The sequence below is a fragment of the Pelobates fuscus genome, chromosome 3, assembly GCF_036172605.1.
Source record: "Pelobates fuscus isolate aPelFus1 chromosome 3, aPelFus1.pri, whole genome shotgun sequence".
Classification (NCBI taxonomy): Eukaryota; Metazoa; Chordata; class Amphibia; order Anura; family Pelobatidae; genus Pelobates; species Pelobates fuscus.
Window position 1 is genome coordinate 69,191,164 of NC_086319.1, and position 27,446 is coordinate 69,218,609.

At 40.6% G+C, this 27,446-nt stretch overlaps 1 protein-coding gene across 1 annotated transcript in view; it reads right to left on the bottom strand.

The window, feature by feature from the left end:
• Positions 1–27,446, bottom strand: part of LOC134601623 (dynein axonemal heavy chain 3-like) — an 875,684-nt gene that overhangs the window by 423,312 nt on the left and 424,926 nt on the right. The window contains exons 32-34 of the mRNA XM_063446141.1: positions 26,766–26,909; positions 19,211–19,375; positions 16,334–16,556 (exon numbers count right to left, since the gene is read on the bottom strand). Of these exons, the coding sequence (XP_063302211.1) occupies positions 16,334–16,556; positions 19,211–19,375; positions 26,766–26,909 (532 nt within the window). The remainder of the gene's footprint in view (positions 1–16,333; positions 16,557–19,210; positions 19,376–26,765; positions 26,910–27,446) is intronic.

Genomic DNA, 27,446 nt, shown 5'->3' on the forward strand with positions numbered 1-27,446 from the left:
TATTGTAATCTATATTGATCTATATGTGCCGACTTGCTTTTACATCAAATACTTGTTAGGATACTAGTTGATCCAGCACACAGAATTGTCACACCTGGGACTAAAGGTAACATCTTACCGGGCCTTAGAATGGCCAGACTTATTCTACCAGAGAATAGTCAGTAAACTTGCCAAGGTCAGGGACACAGAAGGAGACACAACGATGAGGGAAAGCCAAAAGTCAAGGATACCAGAATCCAGGGATGTCAAAACTAAGTCAAAGTCAAAAACCAGAAAGAAACACTCAGGAACACTCTCTCAGATAACCTACTAAGGGAAACCTCGACAGGGAAATGAGGAGAAGTAAAATTGGGCGAAATCGCCTTTGACCCCAGAACGTGCATGCACGTCTCCAGCGTGATGTCATATGCACACCGTCGCCGTCACCACCGTGGGCGGACGTGGGGCTTCAAAATGGCATGGATCCGCAGTCGCCGGCATCCACCAACATGTTGCAGGAGTCAGATTTACTGATGCATGGCCGCTGAGTGGCACTTCCATTATTGTCAGGGAGGCAATTACTGTAGATACAGCAAGGTGAGGATGAATATGTTACAATACTCTAATGTAACCACAAGCTTTGTACTGCCCCCCCTCTATCTTTCTATATCCTTTCCTCCCCATATCTTAACAAAAATTAATGGAAGCATAGAATGTGACTGCAGATAAGAACCATTAGGCCCATCTAGTCTGCCCAATTTTCTAAATACTTTCATTAGTCCCTGACCTTACCTTATAGCTAGGAGAGCCTTATGCCTATCCCATGCATGCTTAAACTCCTTCACTGTGTTAACCTCTACCACTTCAGCTGGAAGACTATTCCATGCATCCACTACCCTCTCAGTAAAGTAATAATTCCTGATATTATTTCTTTTTTTTCTTCTTTTTTTTCTATATTTTAGACGTGTACCTGCCTTACAAATGGTTAGCTAATGCTACTGTTCTTCATGCTTTGGTACTATTGTCATTATAAATATCTCCCAGATATCTCCTTCTCCTCCTTACCCTTAGGTCTCTTATCCTTTCTTAATCTTCTCCATTTTTTACTTCTTATAATTTATAGATGATAAGAGGTGAAAGAGGGAAAAAAATGATTTAACGTATGTATTCATGTCCTGTTAAACTCTCTAATCCTTCCCATCCAAATCCCCCACCCGGCCTAATTCTTAAATCCTATTGTGAATTCCTCTTTATTAATCTATCCTTTCCCTGCCTATATTTGGTGAGAGTGAGTGCACCTTATGCCTAGTGTAATACAATTGATTTTATAATTCTGTTTATCTGCCTTTTTTAAGATCAAATCCAAAATTTGAGATAAAAAAGGAGAGGGGAAAATACTTTGATCCTGATATTAATTTTAAACCTTTGCCCCTCTAATTTAAGACTATGTCCTCTTGTTGTGGTAGTTTTTCTTCTTTTAAATATATAAAGAAATGTTTTGATATTACTTGTTTGTTGCTCTGTGCTTTATAAATTTATAATATAGAAGAATAAGTGCCTGTAGAGGGATTTGAAACCTGCACCTTGGGTCTCAAAGCTTGTGTAAGTTCCATCTGAGCCACTTAGTTACTACAAGCCTTAACACAAATGTTAAAAAAAAGTTATATTGGTGCCCAGTGTGTGTTTAAGAAGTTTTTTTTTTTTTTTTTTTGTCTGCTATGATTATTACTGCATTTAATCTATTATTACGTCACATGGAAATTAATTTCCACATATATGAATGGAGTAACATTTGATGTGCAAAATATTTGTTTGTTAAGAATGTGGGTAATTAATTTTGGAGAGTCCATAGTCTTTATATGCTGGGTCTCACTCCAAGGGTAATTAACCCCTTAAGGACGGCGGGCGTTCAATGCCGTCCTTTTTGGAGTGGTCCTAAACACCAGCAGGCAGCATAGAATGTCCCTGCCGTCTTTCCTACTTACCGGGTCCACGCCATTCCCCCGATGGTGGTCGCGATCCTGGGGTCTGCCTCTGCCTGTGCTCCGCGCAGACTGAGCTCTGCAGGGCGGGGGAAGGCTTATAAAGCCTTCCCCCACCCTGCAATTAGGCTCAGAGCACTCTGATTGATGGGTTTAAGCCATCTAATCAGAGTGCTCTGACAGGTAAATGAAGAGACTGACAGGTAAGTCTCTACATTTACCTGTCACAGCACTCTGATTCGTTGGCTTGAAATCCACCAATCAGAGTGTTATGAGTCAAATTACACAGCGTGGGAAAATTCCAAAGAACTTTCCCACGCTGTGTAAAATTACACAGAGCACTCTGATTTGTGGATTTCAAGCTTTGGTGGATTTCAAGCCAGGGTTACAGGGGGATATCTAAGCCGTAGCCCCAAATAACCTGCTATAGGCGGCACCACATAGACGGACCACAAAATACATTGGGACCAACATACACACGGCACAATGCTGGTCCAATGTGTTTAAAACTGACAGCTATCGCCCCCCACGACCACACCAACTACGCTCACACTGTGTTTCAGCTACTTGCCCGAAAACTGTTATCTTACTATCGATTTCTTGTTATATGCCACACGTTTATCAGCATTATTAATACCGATGTTAATTTTAGCTAGTTCCAATCCATATAAGAAAATGTGTAGTTCTTTATAATGCCATTAAATGGGTCCCTGTTGCTCCATCCACTAGCTTCGGCTGAACAGCTCCGTGACAGTACCATCAAGTCTCTGCAGCTAAGATGCCAGCACTCAAAATGTGGTACTCCATGTTATGCGATTGACTATGATACTCCGCACCTCTAGTGGCACTAGATTTCATTTAAATTTAACATGTTTGTCTCCAATGGCAGGTAGCCAAACCCAAACCCTGGCAAGGTTGCCACCACCCCTGATTCACCCTGGCTAATTTTGTAATCATGCCCTAATTATCCTGCACAGTTAACCCTAACTACCTAGTGGTAACCACTTACCTGTTGAACCTATCTGCAACTCTATTCCACAGCACTCTGACTTCTCTATATACCTGACATGATAGAATTGTGTTTGTGGTGTCCTTATCTTTTGATTGTTCTGCCTAGCCTGACTTCTCTTGTTTTAAAAATGTGCTGATAATGATTGACATATTACTGATAATCCTGTTTTTAGCCTTTTATCGTTGTTACTGTTGTGTGTATTACTTTACTGAAGCAATGAAAGCATTTGTTTAGGGAGCCCGCTAAACACATGACAGGAATGCTGGCTCCACTTTTCTTTTCTTTTAATTTTAGTATATGATGCCCACAAATCAACCAGATTTTATAAGCGACCTCTAGCTGTACCATATTGCATGTTTGCTGTAGCAGACATAATATTGTTATGCCTGTACTCAAAAACAAAACTGCCCCTGTTTAGCCTGTTTATATACGTGTAAACGCTAGACAAGCAGGCAGGGCCGGACTGGGGATTCCAAAGCAGCCCTGGAAAAACAATCTATGCCAGCCCCATAAGTCATTGCGACATATATTGTCGCATGTAATATGTAAGGCTATGTCTTGCCACCTTAGATGATTGATTATATATTATATATATATATATATTGCTTATTCCAATATAAAATATTGGTCCTTCCTGTGTCAGTGCGGATTGGCTGAGATCGTCAAGCTTGATGATCTCAGCCAATCCGCACTGACACAGGAAGGACCAATATGTTATATTGGAATAAGCAATATATATATATATATATATATATATATATATATAATCAATCATCTAGGGTGGCAAGACATAGCCTTACATATTATATGCGACAATATATGGCGCAATGACTTATGGGGCTGGCATAGATTTTTTTCCAGGGCAGGGCCAGTTGAGGGGAGACCAGCACGACGTGGGGGAAAAAAAAAAAGGTGAGTAAAAACACACATACACACACACATAGCATGACAGACACACACCATGACACAGACAGACCGTGACACAGACACACACACACCGTGACACAGACAGAAACACAAACACCATGACAGACAGACACACCATGACAGAGATACACACATACCATGACAGACACACACCTTAAAAAAGACACACACACCTTGACACACACACACCATAACACAGACAGACCATGACACAAACACACACACACTATGACACAGACACACATTACATGACACATGCAGACACACACACACACACCACGACACAGAGAGACCGTGACACAGACACACACACACACACACACACCGTGACACAGACAGACACACACACATTACATGACACAGACAGACACACACACATTCCATGACAAACACACACACACCGTGACAGACAGAAACACACACACACACCATGACAGACAGACACACCATGACACAGGCACACACACCATGACAGAGACACACACGTACCATGACAGACACACACCTTAAAAAAGACACACACACACACACACTTTGACACACACACCATAACACACACACATTACATGACAGACACACACACACAATGACACAGACACACATTGCATGACACAGACAGACACACACACACCATGACACAGAGAGACACACACACACACACCCCATGACACAGACAGACACACCATGACAGACAGAGACAGACACACACAATGACACAGACAGACAGACACAATGACACAGACAGACACACACAATGACACAGACAGACACAAACAATGACACAGACAGACACACACACCATGACAGACAGAGACACACACACACAATGACACAGGTAGACACACACACACCATGACACACACACATACACTCACACTGACACACATAATTTTTACCTTTGTGCTGGCGGCCGCATGGGGAGCTCAGTTTGATGGTGGCTGCATGGGGGAGCTCAGCTGGCTCTTCTGGTGGCCGCAGAGGGAGCCGTTCTGGTGGCCGCTGGCTGGGGGAACTCTTTTGGCGGCCGCAGGGGGAGCAGGCTATTCTGTCTCTGCTCCCCCGCCCTTGCGCGCAGCTTAATGAGACCGCGGCCGGAATATGACGTCATATTCCGGCCGCGGTCTCATTAAGCTGCGCGCGAGGGCGGGGGAGCAGAGACAGAATAGCCTGCTCCCCCTGCGGCCACCAAAAGAGCTCCCCCAGCCAGCGGCCACCAGAACGGCTCCCCCAGCCAGCAGCCGCACGTCAGCCAGCTGCCTGCCCGGCCCCAGGTGCCGACGGCCCACCGGGAAATTTCCCGGTATCCCGGTGGGCCAGTCCGGCCCTGCAAGCAGGGTCAGTCTACGTATTATCCTTATCACGTTATATTTTACTGAAGCAATGAAAATTTTGGCTAAAGAAGTCCGCTTTACATGAGAAGTCGGGTTCCATTTATCTTAATTTTAGTATCTAATACCTAAACATCACCCAGATTGTATGATCATTGACCTTTAGCTGTACCATATTCCATTTCTCCTGTAGCTAACGTAATTCTGTTAAGCCTTTACTCAAAAATTTAAAATGCGCAATTGTCTCTGCCACAGTTTAACTTGTTTATACCCACATGTACGCTGTTGTGGCGTTTGTCGATATTTTTGTACTCTCCTGCGCAACAAAAATAAAGAATTAAAAAAATATATATATATTTTTAATATACAAATATTTGATGTGAAGTAAAAGCCCTGTTTCTCCAGAACAAAATGATATATAATAAGTGTGGGTGCACATAATATGAAAGATGTGAATTACGCCTGAACAGACATATAGCGCAAATTCAAGGTTTTGTTTACCTTTTGTTTTGATCACAACCGTTACAACTGCCTCAGTCCTTAAGGGATTAAAGCATGTAAGTGCACATCCTCTTATTTTTTGTCAACATGGTGAGATTCATGCCAGGAAGGAAACTTGGAACCTCGAGGTTTGAAGAGTTACTTCTGTCTCTGCTTTAGCCGACAAAAGGCTTGCTTCCAACCTTATTACTAAATAGTTGCTGTACGCTGTCACTATTAACAACAGCCTATAGCTAGTAGCGGCTTCGAATTACCCACTGGTTTCCAAACTTGTCACTATTTTTTACTGGCTGACAGCCAATAACGTCTGCTTGCAGAGATACTGACTATTTGCAGATTAGCCAGCGTCTCACTAATAAAGCTCAGAACCACATGCTGTGTAAGTTGTCATAACTGCAACTACACTTTGCAGGTAAACAAAGACTCATCCTGAACATGCGCACCCTGATTGGTAACAGCAAGAGGCAGCAACAGTGCGTATAATGTATTAAACTGTGACTTTGTTAGATATGTTTAAGGCCGTAAGGCCTGTATTTGTGGGAGGAGTTAAGCGTTCCATATAAACGCTACTCCCCCCCTTCCTACCTGCCGTACGTACGCTGTTCACCTCGCTTTCGTGACAGCCGAACTTCCGGGTTCACTGGTCCTCCTCGATGACCCCGCACTTCCAGTTTCTGGCCGCATGTCCCGCCGATTCAGAGCTCCCCCCTCCGTTCGGGGGAAACTCTGCCAAAACACTTCCAGCTGAACGTCCAGGTACCGGCGGGTATAGCCACATTCGGGCTATTCCCGCCGTTCGCATTTTCAAAATTACCATTGTGTAAACCCTGACTTACACTCTGCTCTGTACTGTACTACACTTACCTCTATACCTTTTGTAGGCTGTTAGAGGAATGTATAAATGTGAGATACCATTACATGACTGTTCTTAAATGAATAATGGGATTCTGTTACAAGTTCTTTCTACTGACACTTATTACAAAAATAACACTCAGTTATGTATTTCTTATCTGTATATATATGTTGGAAATAAAAAAAAAATGTAGGAGACAATACATCCTGCTAAAAGGCTTCATTATGCCGTTATGGTATACTACTCTCACGATGCACAGTCAGCTGCAGTACACGGATAATGTTGGACTGCACAGGGTTAACTAGTCTCGCTGGTTAAGAACTGCATTTTAGGAGTTTTTATAGTTTTACACATATTCCAATGGATACAGGGTATATCCCTGTCTGCTGTACGATTACTACTCCCATAAAGCTTTGCCATCTCTATGGAGCTGTATCTCAGGGATCTCTCCAGTGACCCTGTAAAAAGAATTGTGTTAGCTCTCATGATGCTCATCCAGCCAGATTCAAAGCAGAGCAGTCAGAATGTCATGGGCAGTTACTATTGTTTCATATTGTCATCTGCTATCAGTAGACAATTACTGGTTCGCTATCGTTGCCCGTTTCTATCAGGTATAAATGTGTTGTCGTTCACGTTCCCAACAATTGTTACACAATTGGCCATTAGTCAAACGTTTGTCACCTGTTCTATCAGGTTTAATGTCGTTTTCTTCACATTCCAAACAACTGCCTCTGCTAGGCCACGTTGTTACTCGATTGGGTATTGGGGTACGGGGGCTTGATTCCTGCCTTGCCTCGTCAGGCCACGGCTACACTCGACAACTCTTCATTCGTTCTCGCTACCCGTAACAATCGTTGTTACTCACTACCTTGCTAATTGCACCCTCTTCTCTCCATCAGCTACTACAACGTTTTCTGGGCACAACGCCTTCATACATCTCCTTTCAGGCTATATAGTGGCATCACGAGAATCTTCGGCACCCTCAGGGTCTATCGATACTGTACTATCAGATATATCTCCATAGTACTTCACTAAACTGCACATTATTTTCCTTCCCTCGACTTCAGTTCATTTCCTCTTCTTTCTTCCTCCTTTCACTCCCTTCTTTTCCTCTGTCTCTGTCTGGGTATCTCTGGGTACCTATCGTTAACCACAACTTGTGTTTACCAAGCACCTTACGTTACCCCCTTATCAAGCCCCCGTCTAGGGTCAGAGAACTGGCTATCTAGGGTCAGGAGCTGGCCTTAGCTGTACAACATAGCTGGTCCCGCGAGGCCAACTCCCCAATCTCAACACGGAGATTTTTCGCCCCACGGCCCAAATCATAGTTAGAGCCTCGCATTCACCCACCTATCGGGTTTATAGTTAGGGCCTCACCTGACACGGCCACACGTTTTGGATCTTTTACTGTCACCGAGAGGCCGCCTCCCCGCCACCACGCTAGTGGCTCGAGCCCCACGCCCAAATCATAGGTAGAGCCTCTCGCCAGCCGCTTGGCTACTAGCAGGGCCTCACTTGTCACGGGGTAGTGAGCTTTTCGCTTCGGCACTAGTTAGCCAGCCAGTTCTATTGTACTTAACCGTGTTGTTGTTATTTGAGTTCATTGTTGTTGTCATGTTCTTTTTCAGGATGTCCTACAAAGGCAACGTCGGATGAGGGATTGCGGCATTTTCGTATCTATTAGGGCCGACTATCCAAGAGTCGCTCAGTCTCGTTCCTCACCCAACTCACATCTCTCAAGCATGATCCGCGTTTTAGCATCCCCTTCCGGTCACTCGGCTGTTGGGGCTCGACACATGCTTTCATCTAGAACATTATTTGTTTGCTCTACGATACATATAACAGAATCGTGACATTCTTCCAAGAATCAGTGGAGCATGACTTCCACAGGCATACTGATCACCCTGTAGTCTTTTCTAAATATTTTGCCACCTTTTATTCAAACCTTCATACGCACACGGACGCACTGTTCCGAACTGACATACACGTTTCTGACAAACCTTTCAAACCATACCCCGTTTTTTACACAAGATATCAAAAGATAATTGGTTTATCACTCTACAGTACGTACGTACACAGATGGGAATACCGGGCTGTATCAGACTCCCTAAACAGCATTCGCGCCACACAACCAGGTCTTAAATCTATGTGCCTGCAACCATTCAAGGGTTCGGGAACCCTACAACTCCACGATCACAACTAATCAGACTGGTAAGTCATGTCTCCCCAAGGAAATTTAAGAAGGTGCAAACACTACACCGCGTCACGTCAACATTTGAACCAGACAATCAAGACACTTGACCTACTAATCATTCCCTAACTACTTCTAAATACGATTCTACATTCACACTCCTGTCATTAGAGTAAGTAGGACCACCGGCTCCTATTTTTTCACATCCATTCTATAAGCACGACATCCAGTAGCAGTACGCCGGAACAAACAATTAGAGGCACTAGGAATCAGCTATATTATACAGGAACATTCCCAACGCATGAGTAGTAAGACAACGGATTTTATATAGTGCTATAAGTGTGTTTTTTCTGGCATTTCCTTTTGCCCTCTTTTTCAGGCCTACCCTCTACGTCGGTTCCGGCACACCACACCGACTTAATTCCAATCACAAGGTATTTCACTATACGATATTAACCGACCACAAATTTAAGGCCGTAAGGCCTGTATTTGTGGGAGGAGTTAAGCGTTCCATATAAACGCTACTCCCCCCCTTCCTACCTGCTGTACGCACGCTGTTCACCCCACCCACCTCTCCCTCTTATACAATTCATTCAGGGGGGGCCCTCTTTTTCAGGCCTACCCTCTACGTCGGTTCCGGCACACCACACCGACTTAATTCCAATCACAAGGTATTTCACTATACGATATTAACCGACCACAAATATATAAATGTGAGGTTCATTTCATCTATATCTGTACATAAAATGTATGTGTCATTTTTTTGTGTCATTGTATTTTAAATTTTTCATGATGTACTACTCTATATGATATCTCACATATCTGTAACCAATCACTACACAGTATAGAGCAGTGGTTCCAAACCCAGTCCACAAGTACCCCCTACCAGTCCAGGATTTAGGGATAACCCTGTTGTATCTAAGGTGCTTTTAGAAAAAAAACAAAAAAACACTTTAGATACAAAATGGTAATCCCCAAATCCTGGACTGGTAGGGTGTACTTGAGGACTGGGTTGGGAACCCCTGGTATAGAGTATTTAACTTCTTGATTGTTCCTATTTCCTTGCCTTACCAGTTTTTTTTGTTTTTTTTTTTACTTTGGCTTGCTTGGCTATCCTTGCTCTCTGTTATCCTGACCTTGGCTTCTTTCTTGTGTTCCTGTACCTCGAATTTATATTCTTAGTGCTAGCCTGGCCACTCTAAGGACCAGTATTTATTCATACCTTATCTTCAACCTATGTTTGTGTGTTAGGGTCAAATCAGTCCTGACACAGGTGTGTTTTAGCATCATTTGAATCCCAGGTCAAATAAGAAGAACTAACCAATGGAGGGGGAAAACGTGTTGAACAGTAACAAATCTATATTTTTATATTAAACATATTTTTTACTGCTATGAAAAAAGAATGACAAAATTTTGGTCTTCCAGCTTTAATAGACATCTCCCTAATCCTTTGCCATAAGGATACCAAAAAGGAGCTATCTACTAAACAGCTCCCTAAGGTACTGGATTAGGGAGTTGTCTACTAAGCTGTGAATGTGCTTCAAATGAAACAAAAATTTGGGAAGCGCCAACGTCTAAAACTGATAGCATCAATACAGTAACTGCATTTAGCTTATTCACAATTACATTCACAGAGGTGCGAATGGGGCTGTCAACAGCATTCTACCAACTAGATGACACATATGTGTTTGATTTGGGCTCATGGAATGATTGAAGAACTCCACGCATCATGACCTATGCAGCAGTACATGTGGTAGTGTGCTTAGAGTGCAACGTTTATAAAGCTATCAAGTGCTAGAGAATCCTTTATGTCATTCAAGGTTTGAATACAGGTCTTTTGTGCAACTTTGAAACTATAGGCTGTAAAAATGGGCCAAAAACACAATCTTTTTCAAGCAATTGGTCCCCTCTGATGTATATATCTGAGGATTTAGAGGAGGAATACAAGCAAATACATTTCCTTGGTTGTCTATCTTATCATGGAAATGATGACCTACCACATTTTTAAACCCAATGGAAATAACAAAGATGGGTCTGTTATTTAAATGTTGCAATAATATTGATGAATAAATATTTTTTAGTAGATGTGCAAATATTTAATGTGCTATCAAGCTGCATCATTATCCTCCAAACCAATCATCCTCTTGTTTTCTTATTATCTCTCTGTAACTTAGTTCAGATGCTATTTATTATTAAATTAGTCATCAATATCATCATATCTCATCTTACTAGCCTCCATACCACAGTAACTGGCCATCTACATTCCCAGCAATTATGGATCATCTTTTATTGAGACGCAAGGTATTGAGATGAAAAAGCTTCCAACAAAAACGCCTGTCTAATAAAAACCACAATATTGGATGGGTTTAAAGGGCCATTTAGTTGAGCACACCTGCCGTAAGGAAGTGTAAAATAACTTAGAATCCCTTTAAGAAGTTTATATGTCCCAGCATTCTTGCAAACATGTGAAATACTCTGACATCACTTCTCCGACTTATAATTATTTTGCAATAACATTATCCTGCTCGATTATATTGCACCTCATTGTCTAGTAGTTCTGGGAAGGGAGAAATTACTGGTAGTTTCAGAACATGATTGCTAGGGCATTTAACAGCACTGCAATCATTTAACCCTCTTCTGTATTTTATTATTTGTGCTTCATTTTTATTTTTGTTTATTTACCTGATGTGTCTCCAAGTTACCGTTTTATTTTTTGTTTTTGTTTTTTTATCTGATCCATTTTTGCATTAAAAATACATTAAGCCCTTTCCTCCTGTGAAGCAGACAGCATGGTTCTGAAAAAGCTTAACTTGGGGAAAAAAAAGGAATATTGATATATACCTGTAATATTCCATTTCTGGCGTTATAAAGCTTATCATGATCTATACCGAAACTTACTGCAAAATGTCTGGAAGAAAATAATCAATTGTTTTAATTAAAACAATTATTGAGCATCTCATAGCTAGTTATATGAAATTGATTAGGCGTTGTAGTGGATTTATCAAAATCATTACTTTCATTACTGCAGATTTCCATTATGGTCAGATTTTGCAAGCACCTCTGTAAGACAGCTGCTACTGATAATTACAAACATGTGCTTCAGACCAGACCTTGTTCTAAGGGGTCTATTAGTTCACAATGGTACAACACTCTCATCTGTCCCAGATACCTTGGTCATCACACCTGGCTATCAAAGTGTTTCTGGTTTTCTTCACTCTGTGATCAGCACCTTGTGTCCAGGTAAGTATGGTTACACTAGAGACTGTAGTTTTTAGATCTAAAATAATGGAATTGGATGTACACAGCGTTATTCACTATAGTGAGAATTCAAAGAGAATTTCAAATGTGACCCAGAGTATCTGAAGTGAAGCATAGCTGACTTAGAGAGTTTTTCCAGTACGGCTGTTTTGACCTTAAATTGAAAATTCACTTTGAATTCTCTCTTTAGTAAATAACCTTGAAAGTATATGTTGTTTATAGGGTATAGGTTATATATATATATATATATATACATCCATACATCCATTTTCTAAGTTCTGCTTAGAGAGATTTATATAACATCTATGATTTTGGTCACTTTGGTATCAAACAAAATGTGGAACTTCATAAATAAAGTTAATAAAATAATCTAACTATTGATACTGTATCCACTGTACTTTAAATCACCATCTCCAAAGTGAGCCATTGGCTCTTGGCCTCCTGGTCAACGGAATTCCTAGAACCTCATCTCAGAAGAAGTGTCTTAGTTTTATTCTTAAGAATTAATGTTCATAACTCTATTGAGAGAATATTTCCTTTATTAATTAAGTATTGCTAGAACAAATGTAATCCTGTAAATACAGATAAGCCTAATTTAAACTGCCCGATTCAAAAGACTTGAACAGCCTCGGGGTAACAGATACATAACATCACATAAAATAACGTATAATATTACAACTTGACATATAAATATATCTTGAAGAGTAAAAAAATACAACCTGTTGGCAGAGAAGGATTGACTCATCTAGAACTGGTGTAGAATTGCTCGGTAAAGTTCCCTTTATCTTTCTCATATTATTATTATTACATAGTGCCTACTTAATCCACAGATCTTTACAATTATAAAATGGAGGTGCATAACAACAAGTAATTTAGATACGGAATATAGGCCAGAAAAGAGGTGGAGAAGGCCCTGCTCAACCAAGCTTACAATCTATGACAAAGGGGTTACGACACACAAGCATGTCAGAGGAAATAAACTAAAATACAAACAGCTTAAGAACATAAAACATATAGTAACCCCTGATGTTCACAAAACAAATCGAAAATAAACAGATACTGTAAAGGTATTTTGGCCACTTTCAACTTGTGAGTCAGCCATTTTACTCTATTATTTTTACCTGGCACCAGTTTTTATTGTTCCAGTGATTTTACTCCAAAGAATCCTTGGTGGGGATTATACCACTCAAGCTTTATCCATTGAGCAGTCTGCCTGCTCAATAAAATGTGAGTAACCACTTGGTATTTTATTATTTCACCTCTGGATTTTATACAATAAGCACTATTATTGTTTCTTTTTTGTCCTTCATATTGTCCTTATACCAACAAGATATCCATCTACTACAAAACGCATCCCATAAGAGGGGATTGTACCACTGTATGCCATCCACACTAGAGCTAGTCTTATAGCTCTGGAAAATGTGAGTAGGACCATATAGACCTCTTACAAAATAGCACTTAGTACATGTTGGGATATACCGCACCATTATTTGCTGTCTTTTTATTTTTTTCATACGGATTTCACGAATATCCCATGCCCATACCTTACTGAGGAATACTTCCCCTGACAAGATTGTGATTTACTTCTTATACAAGGTTTTATTTGGACATTTTGCTGTATTTATGAGGCATAGACTCTTTTGGACTTACTTTTTGAAGTCTTGATTATTATTCATTATCCATATTTCAAGCTCTTTTTGGTTTTTTATCTTGTATGTATTTTCTCTTATATAGTGTCCTGTATATGTGCTTGTATAGTTCATAATCTGTTTTGTTTTCACCTGTGGTGCCGCCTCCCCTTCACCTTTTTTTTGCACTGTATACATGTATGTATGGATGTTATAGAATAGTAGATATAATTATATTATAGGGCACTGTCATAGAGAGCATGGATGGATGATTTGTATAAATGTATAAGATTTCTACATGTCTAGAATGCATACATAGTATAAGAATGATAATAGGTGCCAGCAGAGATATACATTATATTATGAAACAGAAAGACTCAGCACACACAAGAACTAGACCGTAAATTGCTGGTCTAGGACACAGGGTAGCTCAATAAATGGCTTCCAAAATGAACATATTTTCATCTACCAGAAAATAACAGCTGATCGGAATGCACTGGAGTGAATTTCCAGTAATGAATGATATTTCTGTAATATGCATACAATCAAATCCCAATAAAAAATATTTTATAGGCTCACGCTTCATTGTTTTTGGATATTATGGAGAATGAGACAGTTTCATTAAGTATTTAGTAGTAATGACTTGGCATTTGCAGAAAATGTAAATCTTTTTTAATCTTTGCAACAATAAAGTCTGATCTACATCTTAGATTTAAAGTATTTAAATATGAGCCAAACAGGAAGTATACTTAAGGTGCATTTGCCACAAAAAATATGATTTGATAACAATTTAAATATAAAGTATTTTCATATAAAGAACACACTTTCTTCTTACTTTTCTATATTTTTGATTTTATTATATTTTTTCATTTTTTTTCTTTTCTTTGAAATGAACTATGTTCATTACTTGTATGTTTTAAACAATTATATAGTTATGTAATTTTTAAAATTATCAATAAAAACTATTTAAAAATAATGCGCTCATGTACGGGTGAAAAGTTATTCTCATTAAAAAATCTTACCACCGTTACTCTTTACTTCTATGGTACTATTAAAGAGTAAAGAGAAAAACTACTAAGATTACCTACAGTTGCGCACAAGGTCAAACCCTATAAGCGATGCCTCAGCAACCCACAATTCCTACCATGATCCCACATAGTAACAATTATGGAATGTTGTGAGTGCCAGTTGGAAGGGTGGAGGATACTGGTCTGCATAATTAGTTTGTGTTTAAATTGTATATATGAGTGTTCCAGGAGGAATTGAATGCAAATACATAAAACAGCTCCCCTATTTGAAGGGGCATTTATCAAGTCTGAAGTTCCTGAAGACTGGCTGTTCTGGATTTAGGAGTTCTAGAGAAGCGTTCTCCTGTGCTTTTTCTTTCTACCTGCATCCCATGGTAAAAAGATGATTTTGAATGATTGAATGACACTTACCTGGAACCTGTAGTTATATGCAAAGTTGAACAAAGTCAGAGGGAACCAGGTAAGTGCCAAACTGTTCAAAACCAGCGTGACTGTTACTATGGGTCAGTGCCATGGGACTCCTGGACTATAACCACTACAAAGCACTACCCTTTTAAGGCGGACACTCACTTTTCTGGAAATTGCTCAACTGAATAAAACATTGAAAATCGCCTAATAGCATATGTAAACCTTTTCCATATGATGGTCCACTTTGTTTTAAATATATATCCTAGAGATTTACAAACTAACCTAGAAACCCTTTTATGTCCATGCACAGCCAAGATACACATTGCATTGGAGGAGGAAATACAAAAACAATGCTGGAGATATATCAAAGTGTCCTGTTCTAAAAAGTGGTCTTAAGTACTAGAAGTGGGTAAGCACCATGGAAACTATTGGAACTATTTAGAAGAGAACACATTAATAAATCTTACCTACAATTTCTGTTTCTCTACTTCAACATACTATGTTCAATATCAGACAAGAGCAAACATTATATTAATGATTAACAAGGTGCAAAGATGAAGACATTCAGTTCCACAATGGAACATTGCTGGGTTTTTCATTTAATTTTATTTGTCAGCCCTCACAAACATATATATATTAAATATAGGGGGTAACTAAACATACTGTTAAAAATCCGGTGGCAGTTTCCCTTTCATGATAGGTATATTGATATATTGTCATTTTTTTTATTTTAATGTAACTTCTCTTTAGGCTTATATACCATATTTTTCACAATCCCTTTAGGTCTATATTTTGAACGAGGCTCTTAATCCTTTCATGAGACAAGGTTAAGAAAATCCCTTCATATTATCGCAGTCTTGGCAAGTCATCAGTCACAAAGGAGTTAATGTCTTTCACTTTTGTCATTTCTTCACCGAATGGCTAATTTATAGTACTGCCTTTCTAACTATCAACAGAGGGAGCTTTCATGGATTGGTAGCAAAGCCTGCTATTCAATCATGTTTGTCTGTTAATACAGGCAATCAACTTCACACAGTAAGGTCTACCATTTCATGCTGTTAGCCACAGCCAAGGAACCATTAATTGCAAAAACCACGTCACCATCTATTGTTATTTATAGATGGCAGAACATGCTTTATAGAGTGTTTGGTAATTATGCATATACATACAGCATATATGTACAGGTTTATTTGGATGTAGTGCTTGCACAATGATAATAATGGAAATAAGGGACCTACCATCACTCCATTCATGAGAAATCAAATCAAAGCTTCCGTACAGCTGCCCCATGGTTATAGCCTTGGGATTTATGAAAACGTAATCCACTCCATGCTCATCCATTAAACCTTTTTTCTCCAAGTCCTGTAAAACTCCAGCAAGAACTTTCAAGGCAGATGTTTTTCCCCCAAGAGGACTTCCAATTAACATGAAGCCATGGCGGACCAACATCATTTCATAGATCTGCAAAAGTTCAATATTAGTATTACATGGCTAACTTTTTTTTTTCCATTCATCATTTACTAATTCATGCTGATCATCATTGCAATGTGTCTTATCTACCTTCCAGTTAGCCTTATTCAATGTTATTGACACACTTGAAAGTTACTTATCTAAAAAAAACCTGGTTGTTAAAAGGTCAGTATTGAATGTGTAAACCGATAACTAAAATCTTCACGTGAGAAGCATAGAGGGCTGGATTCTGGTACAGGAGATAAAATTAACTATGATAACTAAGTGTCGATAACGGAATGTCAGTTCTCCCATTGACGTCCAAGGGAAAACAACTATTCAGTAACAAGATATTTGTGAACAAAAGCAAATCTTTGTGTTATACAAGGCCTCAATTTAATATTGTTGGATAAACTTTCCATGATTTAATTTTTTTTATTTTTTTTATAAAATTTAAACTGATTTAATGTTCTAAAAAATTTGTAAATATTTAATAGTTTTATATTGTTATATATATCAATATTTTTTTTTCTATATGATATATTTTTTATATCTTAATATTTTGAAAAAATATATTTAAAATTTTGTCCAGTATGCAAAGGTAAAAGACCTCGTAGGGCTATACTGTATGTCCCCAAATCACATAGAGGCCAAGTTTGCATAATTTCATTTTACTGCAGCAAACCTGGTTCACATTCAAAAATGGCGGTGGATTTTAAACAACAACTTTTTGGAGTGGACCACTCCTCTCTTTATAAATGGATTCTGGGGCAGCACCAACCATTGCTTCCACTGACATCTCCGACCATCACCCATTCTATGGATCTTTGGTACAGAGTTAAAGATAAATTTGACTTTTTTTTCTTTTTCCCATTCCTTCCCCTTCACCCAGGCTTGACCTCCCCCAGACTTTTTAATAGTTTTAAAGACAGAGACATAGCTAGACTTCTACATTTATGGCGTCTTTTAATAGTTTTAAAGACACAGACACAGCTAGACTTCTACTTATGGCTACCCAACCGCTCCTCTCACTACCTTTGACTACCTGCAATTACAGAATTTGGCTTCTTCTTTGTTGGTGTGACAGGTGGGTTGTATTGCTGTTCTGACTCCAAGAGACCAATTTTTGCTTTCTATACTTCTCTAGTAGCTCATTCTACACAAATCTTTCTGTCATACATTGCTATATGGATAAGACATCCGGGACCTCTTGACAAGTTTAATGACTGGTCAACGATATGGGAGTAACTACTTGTCCTTACTATATATGTGTGGAAATATAGTGGTGTGTGTGCTGGGGATGTAGTTTGTGTGCAAGGGATTTGTGGCTGTAGTGTGTGTAGGGCCGATATATTGTTTTAAACATATATATTTTTACATTTCTATTAAAAAATTAAATTGATATTGCCCCCTCCCCCTTCCTTGTTTTTATCTTGGGGTGGGGGGAAGGCAGGGGTGATTCATGCTGATCCCTGGTGGTCCATATTGGAGAGCCTCTGCTCCCACTCCCTGACCAATGCAGACTTGCTACATGGTTCTCGAAAACTCCGAAACTAGTAGTATCAGAGTATTTCCGTGGTAACTTACAGCAATGCTCTGAACTTCCTGGGGCTTGCCTTAGCTATATAGAAGAATTTATAAATCACTAGACAAGAAAAAAGCTGATTCAGTTAGTTTGGTTAATTGTCAGGAATTCATAGTGATTTCAAAATAAAATTCAAATTTGAGACCGGCATAGCTGAATTTGAAAAATTCTCCAGGTTTTTAGGTGAGCAGATTTTAGCTTAAATGTGAAATTCCTTTTAACTTTACTTATAATTTGTGACAATTCACACTTTTGTGAACAAAATTGTTGCAAAATTGTACTCTACTGACTATGCCAAAAAAGGAGTGAACCCTTGCCTCGCAGTCTATTCTCAAATAATTTTCCCTTGAGAAAGGCGTTTGGCCAAACGTTGGGGAGAGGGGGGCTTTTATATTTTTGGTATCAGAAGTATTTCTCCTCTTACTTAATCTGTATATTCCTGTTGTTCTGTATGTAATTTATTACATGTATGCTAAATTATTTTCGTATTGTTTTGTGTTTGGTCTGGTTGGATGTATAATTCCTTTGTGTGTATCGATTGTTTGAACTATTGATCTAGGTGATATCTGTGTATAATTGCAGTTTAGGAGTTGTTTTTTTATAACTAAGGGGATTGTGTTATTTTGGATTTGGATTTCTAATAAAGAGTAACATATGTTATGTTATATTTTTTATCCTATTTATTAAGCAAATAGGTGTGCCCTATTTTATGTCCTACTCAAATAATTTTATATATCTCTATATTCAGATATGTAAATGCAAAGAATCAATTTGTCTTTTCATGATAACAGATTCTGTTTTTTCAATCTTTTTTTAACAGCTTTTGGAAGTAGAAATACTATACATAAAGCCAAAGATTTTATTCATATAGTCAGTCAAAACCCCAGTGCTTCTCTTTCTGTGAGATATATATTTATCATATATATCATTATAATATGATACAAGACGTCAACATTTAATAATAGTAAAATATTAAACATGGCATATACACTAATTGTTGACTAAATGATGTACTCAAAGTATTTCTTTAAAAATAAAGTCATATGGGAACTGGAAAAAAATTAAAGGAACATTTGCTGACTTGTATTATCTTCTTGATGAAGCAAGGGACTGGCTGCAAATTCATTTTCTCTGTAATTTCCCTGATGGACACATCCAGGCTGCCGTGGTCAGAAGTTGGTAAAACAACCGCAGGAAACAGGTCAGAAATGATGCTATCAAAAAGCGGAATGTCATGGGACAGAAACTGAAAATAAGTAGAAGAAAAAAAAAGATTACAAATGCTGAACGTTCTAGACTAATGCTCTCGGTGTGATCTCTTGAATTCTGCATAATACATTCTCTCATCTGCAATTAAAAATTAAAAAATAAAAAAGTGTGGCACCTTACATCTGCTAGGGAAAAACTCATCACCTTGGCAAATTAAGTCTTCAAAGCATTTCAATATCGTGTAAAGAAAAAAAAAAAGTTTTCATAGAAGACGAGAATTTAAGTGTTCTAGAATTTTACAACAAAATAACTAATATTAAAAAGGTTTTCTAAGTACCATAAGAACTGCAACCTGATTTAATGGTTATGGTGGCAGGAGTGTGCTGCACCATCCCCCAGCAAGGAGGTAATTCTGTTTCATTTGATGCTTTCAGTGAAAGCTCTGAAAAGTTGCATACATGTGATACAGCTAAAGAAAAATGAGAATGGATGCTTTAGGTGTTTCAAAAAGGGGGAACCCATGCACGTTTTGAACCATTCACAAACTGTACACTAGTTAACAATCAATTTGTTTAATATGGTCGTATGTGAATGTAAATCGCTACAGCTTTTGTATGGCAGGTATATATGTGGAGAGGCAAAAATATATATGAACAAAAATACTGTTTGACCCATTGCCAGGAGATAGATCTAGGGGACTCCTGGCACCATTCACTCTACAACACCTGTAACGGTGACGGTAATTAGAGTGCCCGCTTAATGCATCCTTCAAATTATGTCTGTAATCCCATAACAAGCATCTTCTATTGCTAAAAAATAATAATATACATTTACGAAATCCCACAATAAGTCAGATTAACCATCATGGAAGCTGTCTAAAATTAACAGAACTGCAGCCATAATTGTATAATGCACAGATTATAAAAGATGCATAAACCTTTCGAGTGTATTACGGAAGAATCTCAGGACAAAGTTGTTTTCCTGGCACTAGCTCAACACCTCGCTCATGCTTCCCCCCCCCCCTTCTGTCTCTTTCCTGAGTCCAGCACCGATGTACCTCAGAGTTGTCTTGGGCTCCGCCGCTAGGTGACATTGGTGGGGGACCTCTAATGCGCGTGCGCGGCAATGGCCGCACTCGCATCAGGACTTTCCCCATAGAAAAGTATTATACAATGCCTAATGACCTGGAAGTCCCACTAGTGGCTGTCTGGTAGACAGCCACTAGAGGTGGAATTAACCTTCAAATGTAATTATTACAGTTTATTAAAACTGCATTAATTATCTTTGCAGGGCTAAGAGACTTGGGACACGAGCTTGGCCTGCCAAAAATAGATTAAGACGCAAGTTATTGCAGCCACACAGCCCTGGCCCACTAAGCCCCTTAAAATAGCATTAAAAAGCCAGAAAAACTGTCCAGAATGGGGAGAACTAGAAAGCTGATGACCCCCAAGTACCGCTGCCGGTTCGCCGAGATCACAGACAGGACGATGGAAAAATTTCTGTCAAACCCGGATGGCCTGTGGGGATCGCAAAATCGACAAAATGGTGCCTGCTTCCCCAGGTGCTTACTGTGTTGCGGATTCAGCACAGGGATCGATGAAATGGCAACCATATCGGCAAATATGCTGACCCACAGCGACAGAAGGGACATGGTCGCAGACCTCCGAGCGGTTGTACAAGTGAAAATTCAAGGTGTGCGCAGGAACCTCACCACACTAGAACACAGAGTGGAAGAAATGGAGACCGAAAGCCAGCACGCGGCCCAACATCAGCAGGAGGCACAGTTAGCCACAACAAGGCAAGGCTTGATATTACTGGAGCTGAGAATAGTGACCCCCGTGCCCTCTCCGCCCCCCCCCGCACTCCCAATCGTGACCCATGGCAATTAAAATAAACGGGGGGACCTAATGTCCCCCCTGGTCCCCACCTATGAGCGGCAGGTGCAGACACTAAATTAATAAAAAATGTGGGGACCTAATGTCCCCCCCAGGTCCCCACTCATGAGCGGCGCGTGGGGACCCTAATTAATTAAAGGGGGCCTAATGTCCCCCCTGGTCGCCACCCATGAGTGGTGGGTAGGGACCCTAAATAAATAAGTAATGGGGGTGACCTAATGCCCCCCCAGGTCCCCACCCATGAGCGGCTGGTGGGGACCCTAAATAAATAAATAATGGAGGGGACCTAATGTCCATCTGGTCCCCACAGACAAGCGGCGGGTGGGGACCCTAAATAAATAAATAAATAATGGGGGACCTAATGTCCCCCCTGGTCCCCACCCATGAGCGGCAGGTGGGGACCCTAAATAAAAAATAATAATGGGGGGACCTAATGTCCCCCCCAGGTCCCCACCCATGAACAGCAGGTGGGGACCCTAATTAATTAGAGGGGGGACCTAATGGTACCCACCCGTGAGCGGAGAGTGACCAAGCCCCTAGTCACTCCCCCCAATTAAAATACCCTACCTACTACCCTCACCCTAACAATAGTGAGGGGGAAATAAACTAACCCTGTAAAATAAAATTTCATACTTACCGTTATATGTCTTCTTTCTTCTTTTCATTTCTTTCTTCAGCCCCAAGTAGGGTATTTTTATTGGGGGGGAGTGACTAGGGGCTTGGGGACCCCTAGTCACTTTATTATTTGAGGTTCCCACCCACCGGTCATGGTTGGGGACCTGGGGGGGCATTAGGTCCCCCCATTATATATTTATTTAGGTTTCCCACCTGCCGCTCTTGGGTGGAAACCTGGGCGGACATTTGGTCCCCCTTTAATTAATTAATCAGGGTCCCCACCCGCTGCTCATGGGGGGGGACCAGAGGGGACATTAGGTCCCCCCCTTTATTAATTATGGTCACCACTCACTGCTCATGGGTGGGGACCTGGAGGGAACATAAGGTCCCCCCCATTATTTATTTATTTAGGGTCCCCACCGCTCATGGGTTAGGGCCAGATGAGACATTAGGTCCCCCATTTAATTAATTAAAGTCCCCACTCGCCACTCATGGGTGGGGACCAGGAAGGACATTAGGTCCCCTCGTTTATATTAAGAGCCCCCACCTTTGACTTGGATGCGTGGGGAGGGCACTATGTCCCCCCATTTTAGTTTTATTCTGTTCCCCACCATAGAGGAACATGGTGATCTGTAACAGGTCCCCCCTTATCGCACTAGCAACTGGGCAGCAACAGCTGCCCAGCCACTAGCACTTTTAAATTTGTTTAGGTGACATGCCCCTACTCGATTTAACCTCCCTTTTATTAATATGGGGGTCATAGTGACCCCATAGGTATTAATGGAGGGGGGTATGAATTAATATTATTACAAGGAGGGAGCTGGTAGCGCTGTCGGCTCCCTCCTTTTTTTTTTTGTATTGTGATTTCTGGCATGCGCAGTGTTATTTTCTCCATGCTGTGGGGGTTAATTCCCCTGCAGCACGGAGTCTATTAAACAAACTAAATGAAACAAAAAGGTAATGCATTTGGCATTCACCCTTTAATTTCGTTTATATTTCGTTTGTAGAGCTTTTGCTTATGTTTTAGTAAACGAACACCTGAAGGGGCCATTCCCCTTTACCTGGTGAACACAAAGAATTCGCTATCTGGGAATCTGGCTGCCCGTGGTGCTGAAAAACCCATACCAAGATAATTTCCTGCCACTGCTTTCAGAAGTGCAAAAGGCCTACAGAGCTGGACCGACCTGTACGTCTCCTGGTTCGCCCAGATCAACGCAGTAAAAATGAATATCCTGCCCCTGTACCTCTTCAACACAATACCCGTGGTTCTTCCCAGAGCCTTCTTCCAATCACTGTCGACAGTGTTGAGGAGGTTTATCTGGAATAGAGGAAACACACTGGTGCGACAGAGCCAGCTGGAGCTACCCAAGGCAGCAGGTGATATGGGTCTTCCCGCGATACGACTGTACCACCAAGCTTCACACTTAAACAGGCTGGTGGACTGGCATGCCCGCCCAACAGAGAAACCATGGGTAGGCAAGGAGATGGGGCAGTCCGGTGGTCGACTCCCATCCCAGCTTTGGCTGGGGTGATGACGGCTACACAGATGAAAACTAATAACCCGCAGGTAGACGCAGCCATCCAGATCGGGTGCGCCACACGCAACTCACTCCAGCTGACCACCAATCCCAATCCTTTGCTACTGGTCCTACATAACCCGAAACTCTCTGGAGGCCTCAAGCCCCAGAACCTAGAAGGCTACCAGGTTGCTGACTGGACCTGTCTATGAACCTAGTGCTCCGACGGAAAACTCAAGCCCTTTCCCGTCAAAAATGTCGGAGCTACACCTTGACTGCTTCCGTTATTATCAACTGCAAACCTACTACTCATCCATAAGATCTAAACCCCTAATATACAGGCAACAAACGCAATTTGAGGCATTCTGCTCGAATAGGAAACACCTTACACGAGATGTGGGTCAGACATGGGGACAGGGTTGCACATATGGTGGGCCTGCCCAAAGATCTCCCCGTACTGGAACATGGTGCATACTACCATTTGCAATATCACAGAATCAGATCTCACCCTTCAGTTGCTCCCAATGCTACTGAACAACAAAACCATGAGCATTGTGGCATATAAGAAATCTCTAACTAAACACCTTCTCACGGCAACTAGGAAACTGATGCCCTCCCTATGGAAACAGAAGGGGGTGCCCACTTTCCAGCAATTAGTTGTGATGGTAGAGGAAATCTATTGTGCAGCAATGATGATCGCGGCTCTGAGGGGCAAATGCGCCATGACATGGTTCCCATGGACAGATTACATCTCCAAGAGGAGTGTAGCTAACTAAACTTCTTCTTCTCGCTTCAACCTCCTCACCAGCACAATTTCCCCCATTCCTCATCCCACCCCTCTACCCCGCCTTCAGAAGTATTAAACCCAATCACAGCCACTGTTAACACCAGTTTAGATCTCAGAAAAGCAGTAAGCGAACCACCGGCAGATACTGCCAGCCCTCATCGCTGTGTTCACCTTCCCTATGGACATGGGGCGATACCCAAATAAAAGAGTGCTTGCATGAAAAATAGACATGTGAAATGTCCGAAGTGCCGAATTTCTGAATTTCCGAAGTGCCAAACCGAATTGCCGAGGTGAATTTGATTTTTTATTTACATGTCTTCTATACATTTTTGCATTCCAAACATGTGTGTCACTTGAATTCTCTGTGAACTTCCTGGTTCTACGGTTCTCCAACCAAGACTTTCTGGCTTTTTAAACAAAGTCTGTCACTACCTGTCACGATTCCGGGGAACCCAACACGCTAACACACACAGACACACACACAGAAAGTGTGCAGTACCGGACCTTAGAGTGGCCGGGCTAAGCACACACAGAATAGTCAGGAGATAAGCCGAGTAAGGGGAACCAGAAAACAGAATAACGATAAACAAGCCGAGGTCAAAGGGTAGGAGAAAGTCACAAAGTCAGTATAACAAGCCAGAGAGTACGTAACCAGAAAGCACACGTTCAGTATCAATACATAAAGCAAAGACCACAACAGGGCACTGAGAGGCAGGAAAGGTAAGTATAAATATCCTAGCCTTAATTCTGAATGGATAACTTCCAATCAGAATTAACAAACACACTGTCGCTTTAACGCCGGGTCACGTGAGTGACCCCGGCGTACTGATATGGGTGCCGGCTCCCAGCGTGCAGCGTTAGACATGCTGCCGCTGGGGGAAGGAGGAGGAGAGGACGCGAGCGGTGTGTCAAGAGGAGAGGACGCCGCTCGCCGAACAGTAAGAGGAGGGGGGACCGCGGGCAGCCGAGGTGGGGGACCGAGGGTGAGTGCTGCGAGCGGATTGCAGCCTCCCCTCAGCGCTGCCCGCGGAGCCCTGACACTACCAGAATGTGACTTACCAAAGAGCTAGTTGAAGGGACACAATAGTCACCAACACAACTTTAGCTTAAAGAAGCAGTGTTGGTGTATAGATAATACCTCTGAAGTCTCACTGCTCCATTTTCTGCAATTTAGAAGTTAAATCATGTTTGTTTATTATGTACAGGCAACCCTATCCACAGCTCCCCTGGCTGTGACTAACATAGACTGCATGGAAAAAATGGTTTCATTTTCAATATCATGTTAAAGGGACACTATAGTCACCAGAACAACTACAGCTTAATGTAGTATTTCTTGTAGAGTCTTAATCCTATCCCTACAGGCATTTTAACATAAACACTGACTTTTCTCTGAAACACTGATGCCTAACGAAACCTCCAGTGGCAGTCACTCAGACAGCCACTAGATGTGCTTTCTCGGGCAGTGTTGCACTGACGTCCAGCGTCTCCACACTCTGCACTAAACTTTCCCAGTAGAGATGAGTCATTGATGAGGAGATGCTGAAAATGGAAAAGCATCAGATTGGCTGAGATCATCAAGTTTGATCTCAGCCATGGGGGCAAAGTGTGGGTAGAGTGCATGTGGAGCGTGGGCAGGGCCAGCTGTGACTAAACCCACAGCGCTGGAAAAAGGTGAGTAAATCAACTTTTAGCCGGTGGTAAGGGGGGCAACTATTTAGACCTATAGATTTAGGAATACACATTTGTTTTCTTTAAATTATTATTACAAGTTGTTTAAAATCTCCTAGTCTTTAAATTGAACTTTAATCACATACAGGAGGCTATTGCAAGGCCGGAGCTAAGAAATTCTAAAATCAACAGAATTTGTAATAAAAGGAGTCTAAACATTAGATGTCACTTTACAGGAAGTGTTTAGGAAGGCTGTGCAAGTCACATGCAACAAGGTATGATTAGGGCTGTATAAACATAGTGATTTAACCTCCTAAATGGCAGAAAATAAAGCAGTGAGACTGGACAGGCATGATCTATACACTGATACTGATTCATTATGCTGAAGTTGTTTAGGTGTCTATAGTGTCCCTTTAATTTCTTCAACATTTGAGTTGAATTATGTTTCTATGTAGGTTCCTTTAACCTGAAACATCATTGTCTTATGTCACAGGCCTTGCTAGTTAGACTACTGACAGGCTGGAAACAGCACAATATATCAACTGTTTAAGTTTAACCCCTTAAGGACACATGACGTGCGTGACACGTCATGATTCCCTTTTATTCCAGAAGTTTGGTCCTTAAGGGGTTAAAAAACATTTTATATTTTTAAAGTGTGCTCTACACATGGACCTATCTGTTGATGATAAAATATATCCCGATTAACATTTTACTGCAGTTAGTGGTGACATTTAAAATGAAATAAATAAATAAAGCACATGGTCATAAATATTGCAATTAAACTGTAGCATGCAGTTTATCTTCCCTCCAGCCGGTAATTATCAATCGATTGAAAATTAGGCAGTAAAAGACCAATGCCAAAGCTATCTTATGTTCTTTGTCACTCATTTCTCTATTTGCGAGCTTTCTATTACAGAGCATGTTGATATTGAAAATAAATCATACCTTTGGAAGATTGACGTCACGAATTGATCGAAGCATTAGTACATCCTCTTTTTCATGTGGACATTTAACCTTTAGATTTCCAGCAGCTGTTAACACTGACTTTACTGCCCTCATTCCATAATCATAGTGGTGCTGTGAAGATAGCTAAATTATAAAAAAAAAATAAAAAATAAAAAAAATGAATAGAGAGATTTAACTTCATCATTGAAAATCTAAAATTTTCATTAAATTGGATTAGTCCCTGGTGAAAATGTTTGAATAGGTATATTTTTCTTTTTTCATGTGTGTAGAAAGAACTCATTTATTTTTGTATGAAACGGTCACGGTAGCATAACACAGACACTTTCACCAAATGAAATCCCCCCAGTGTATCAAATAAATCACCCACACGTGGTCTAGAATGTCAGATAAGGAGAAAAGATGCAATAGTCTATATCATATTGATTGATAAGCCCATTCAGGACTGCACAGTGTTTAATATAATTTCTTACACAGTTATCATTTTTGAATAGATGCTAGTTTTTCCTTTTTCTTGTGTTTAAGCTTTTTTACTATAAGTATAACTTTTATTTATAAATTAAATGTTATTGCTCATTTTCAATGCACATCATACGAAGTGGGAAGATGATTATCTAAGGAGGGTATAAGTTAGCCAATGTATAGCAATATTGCAGTATGTTA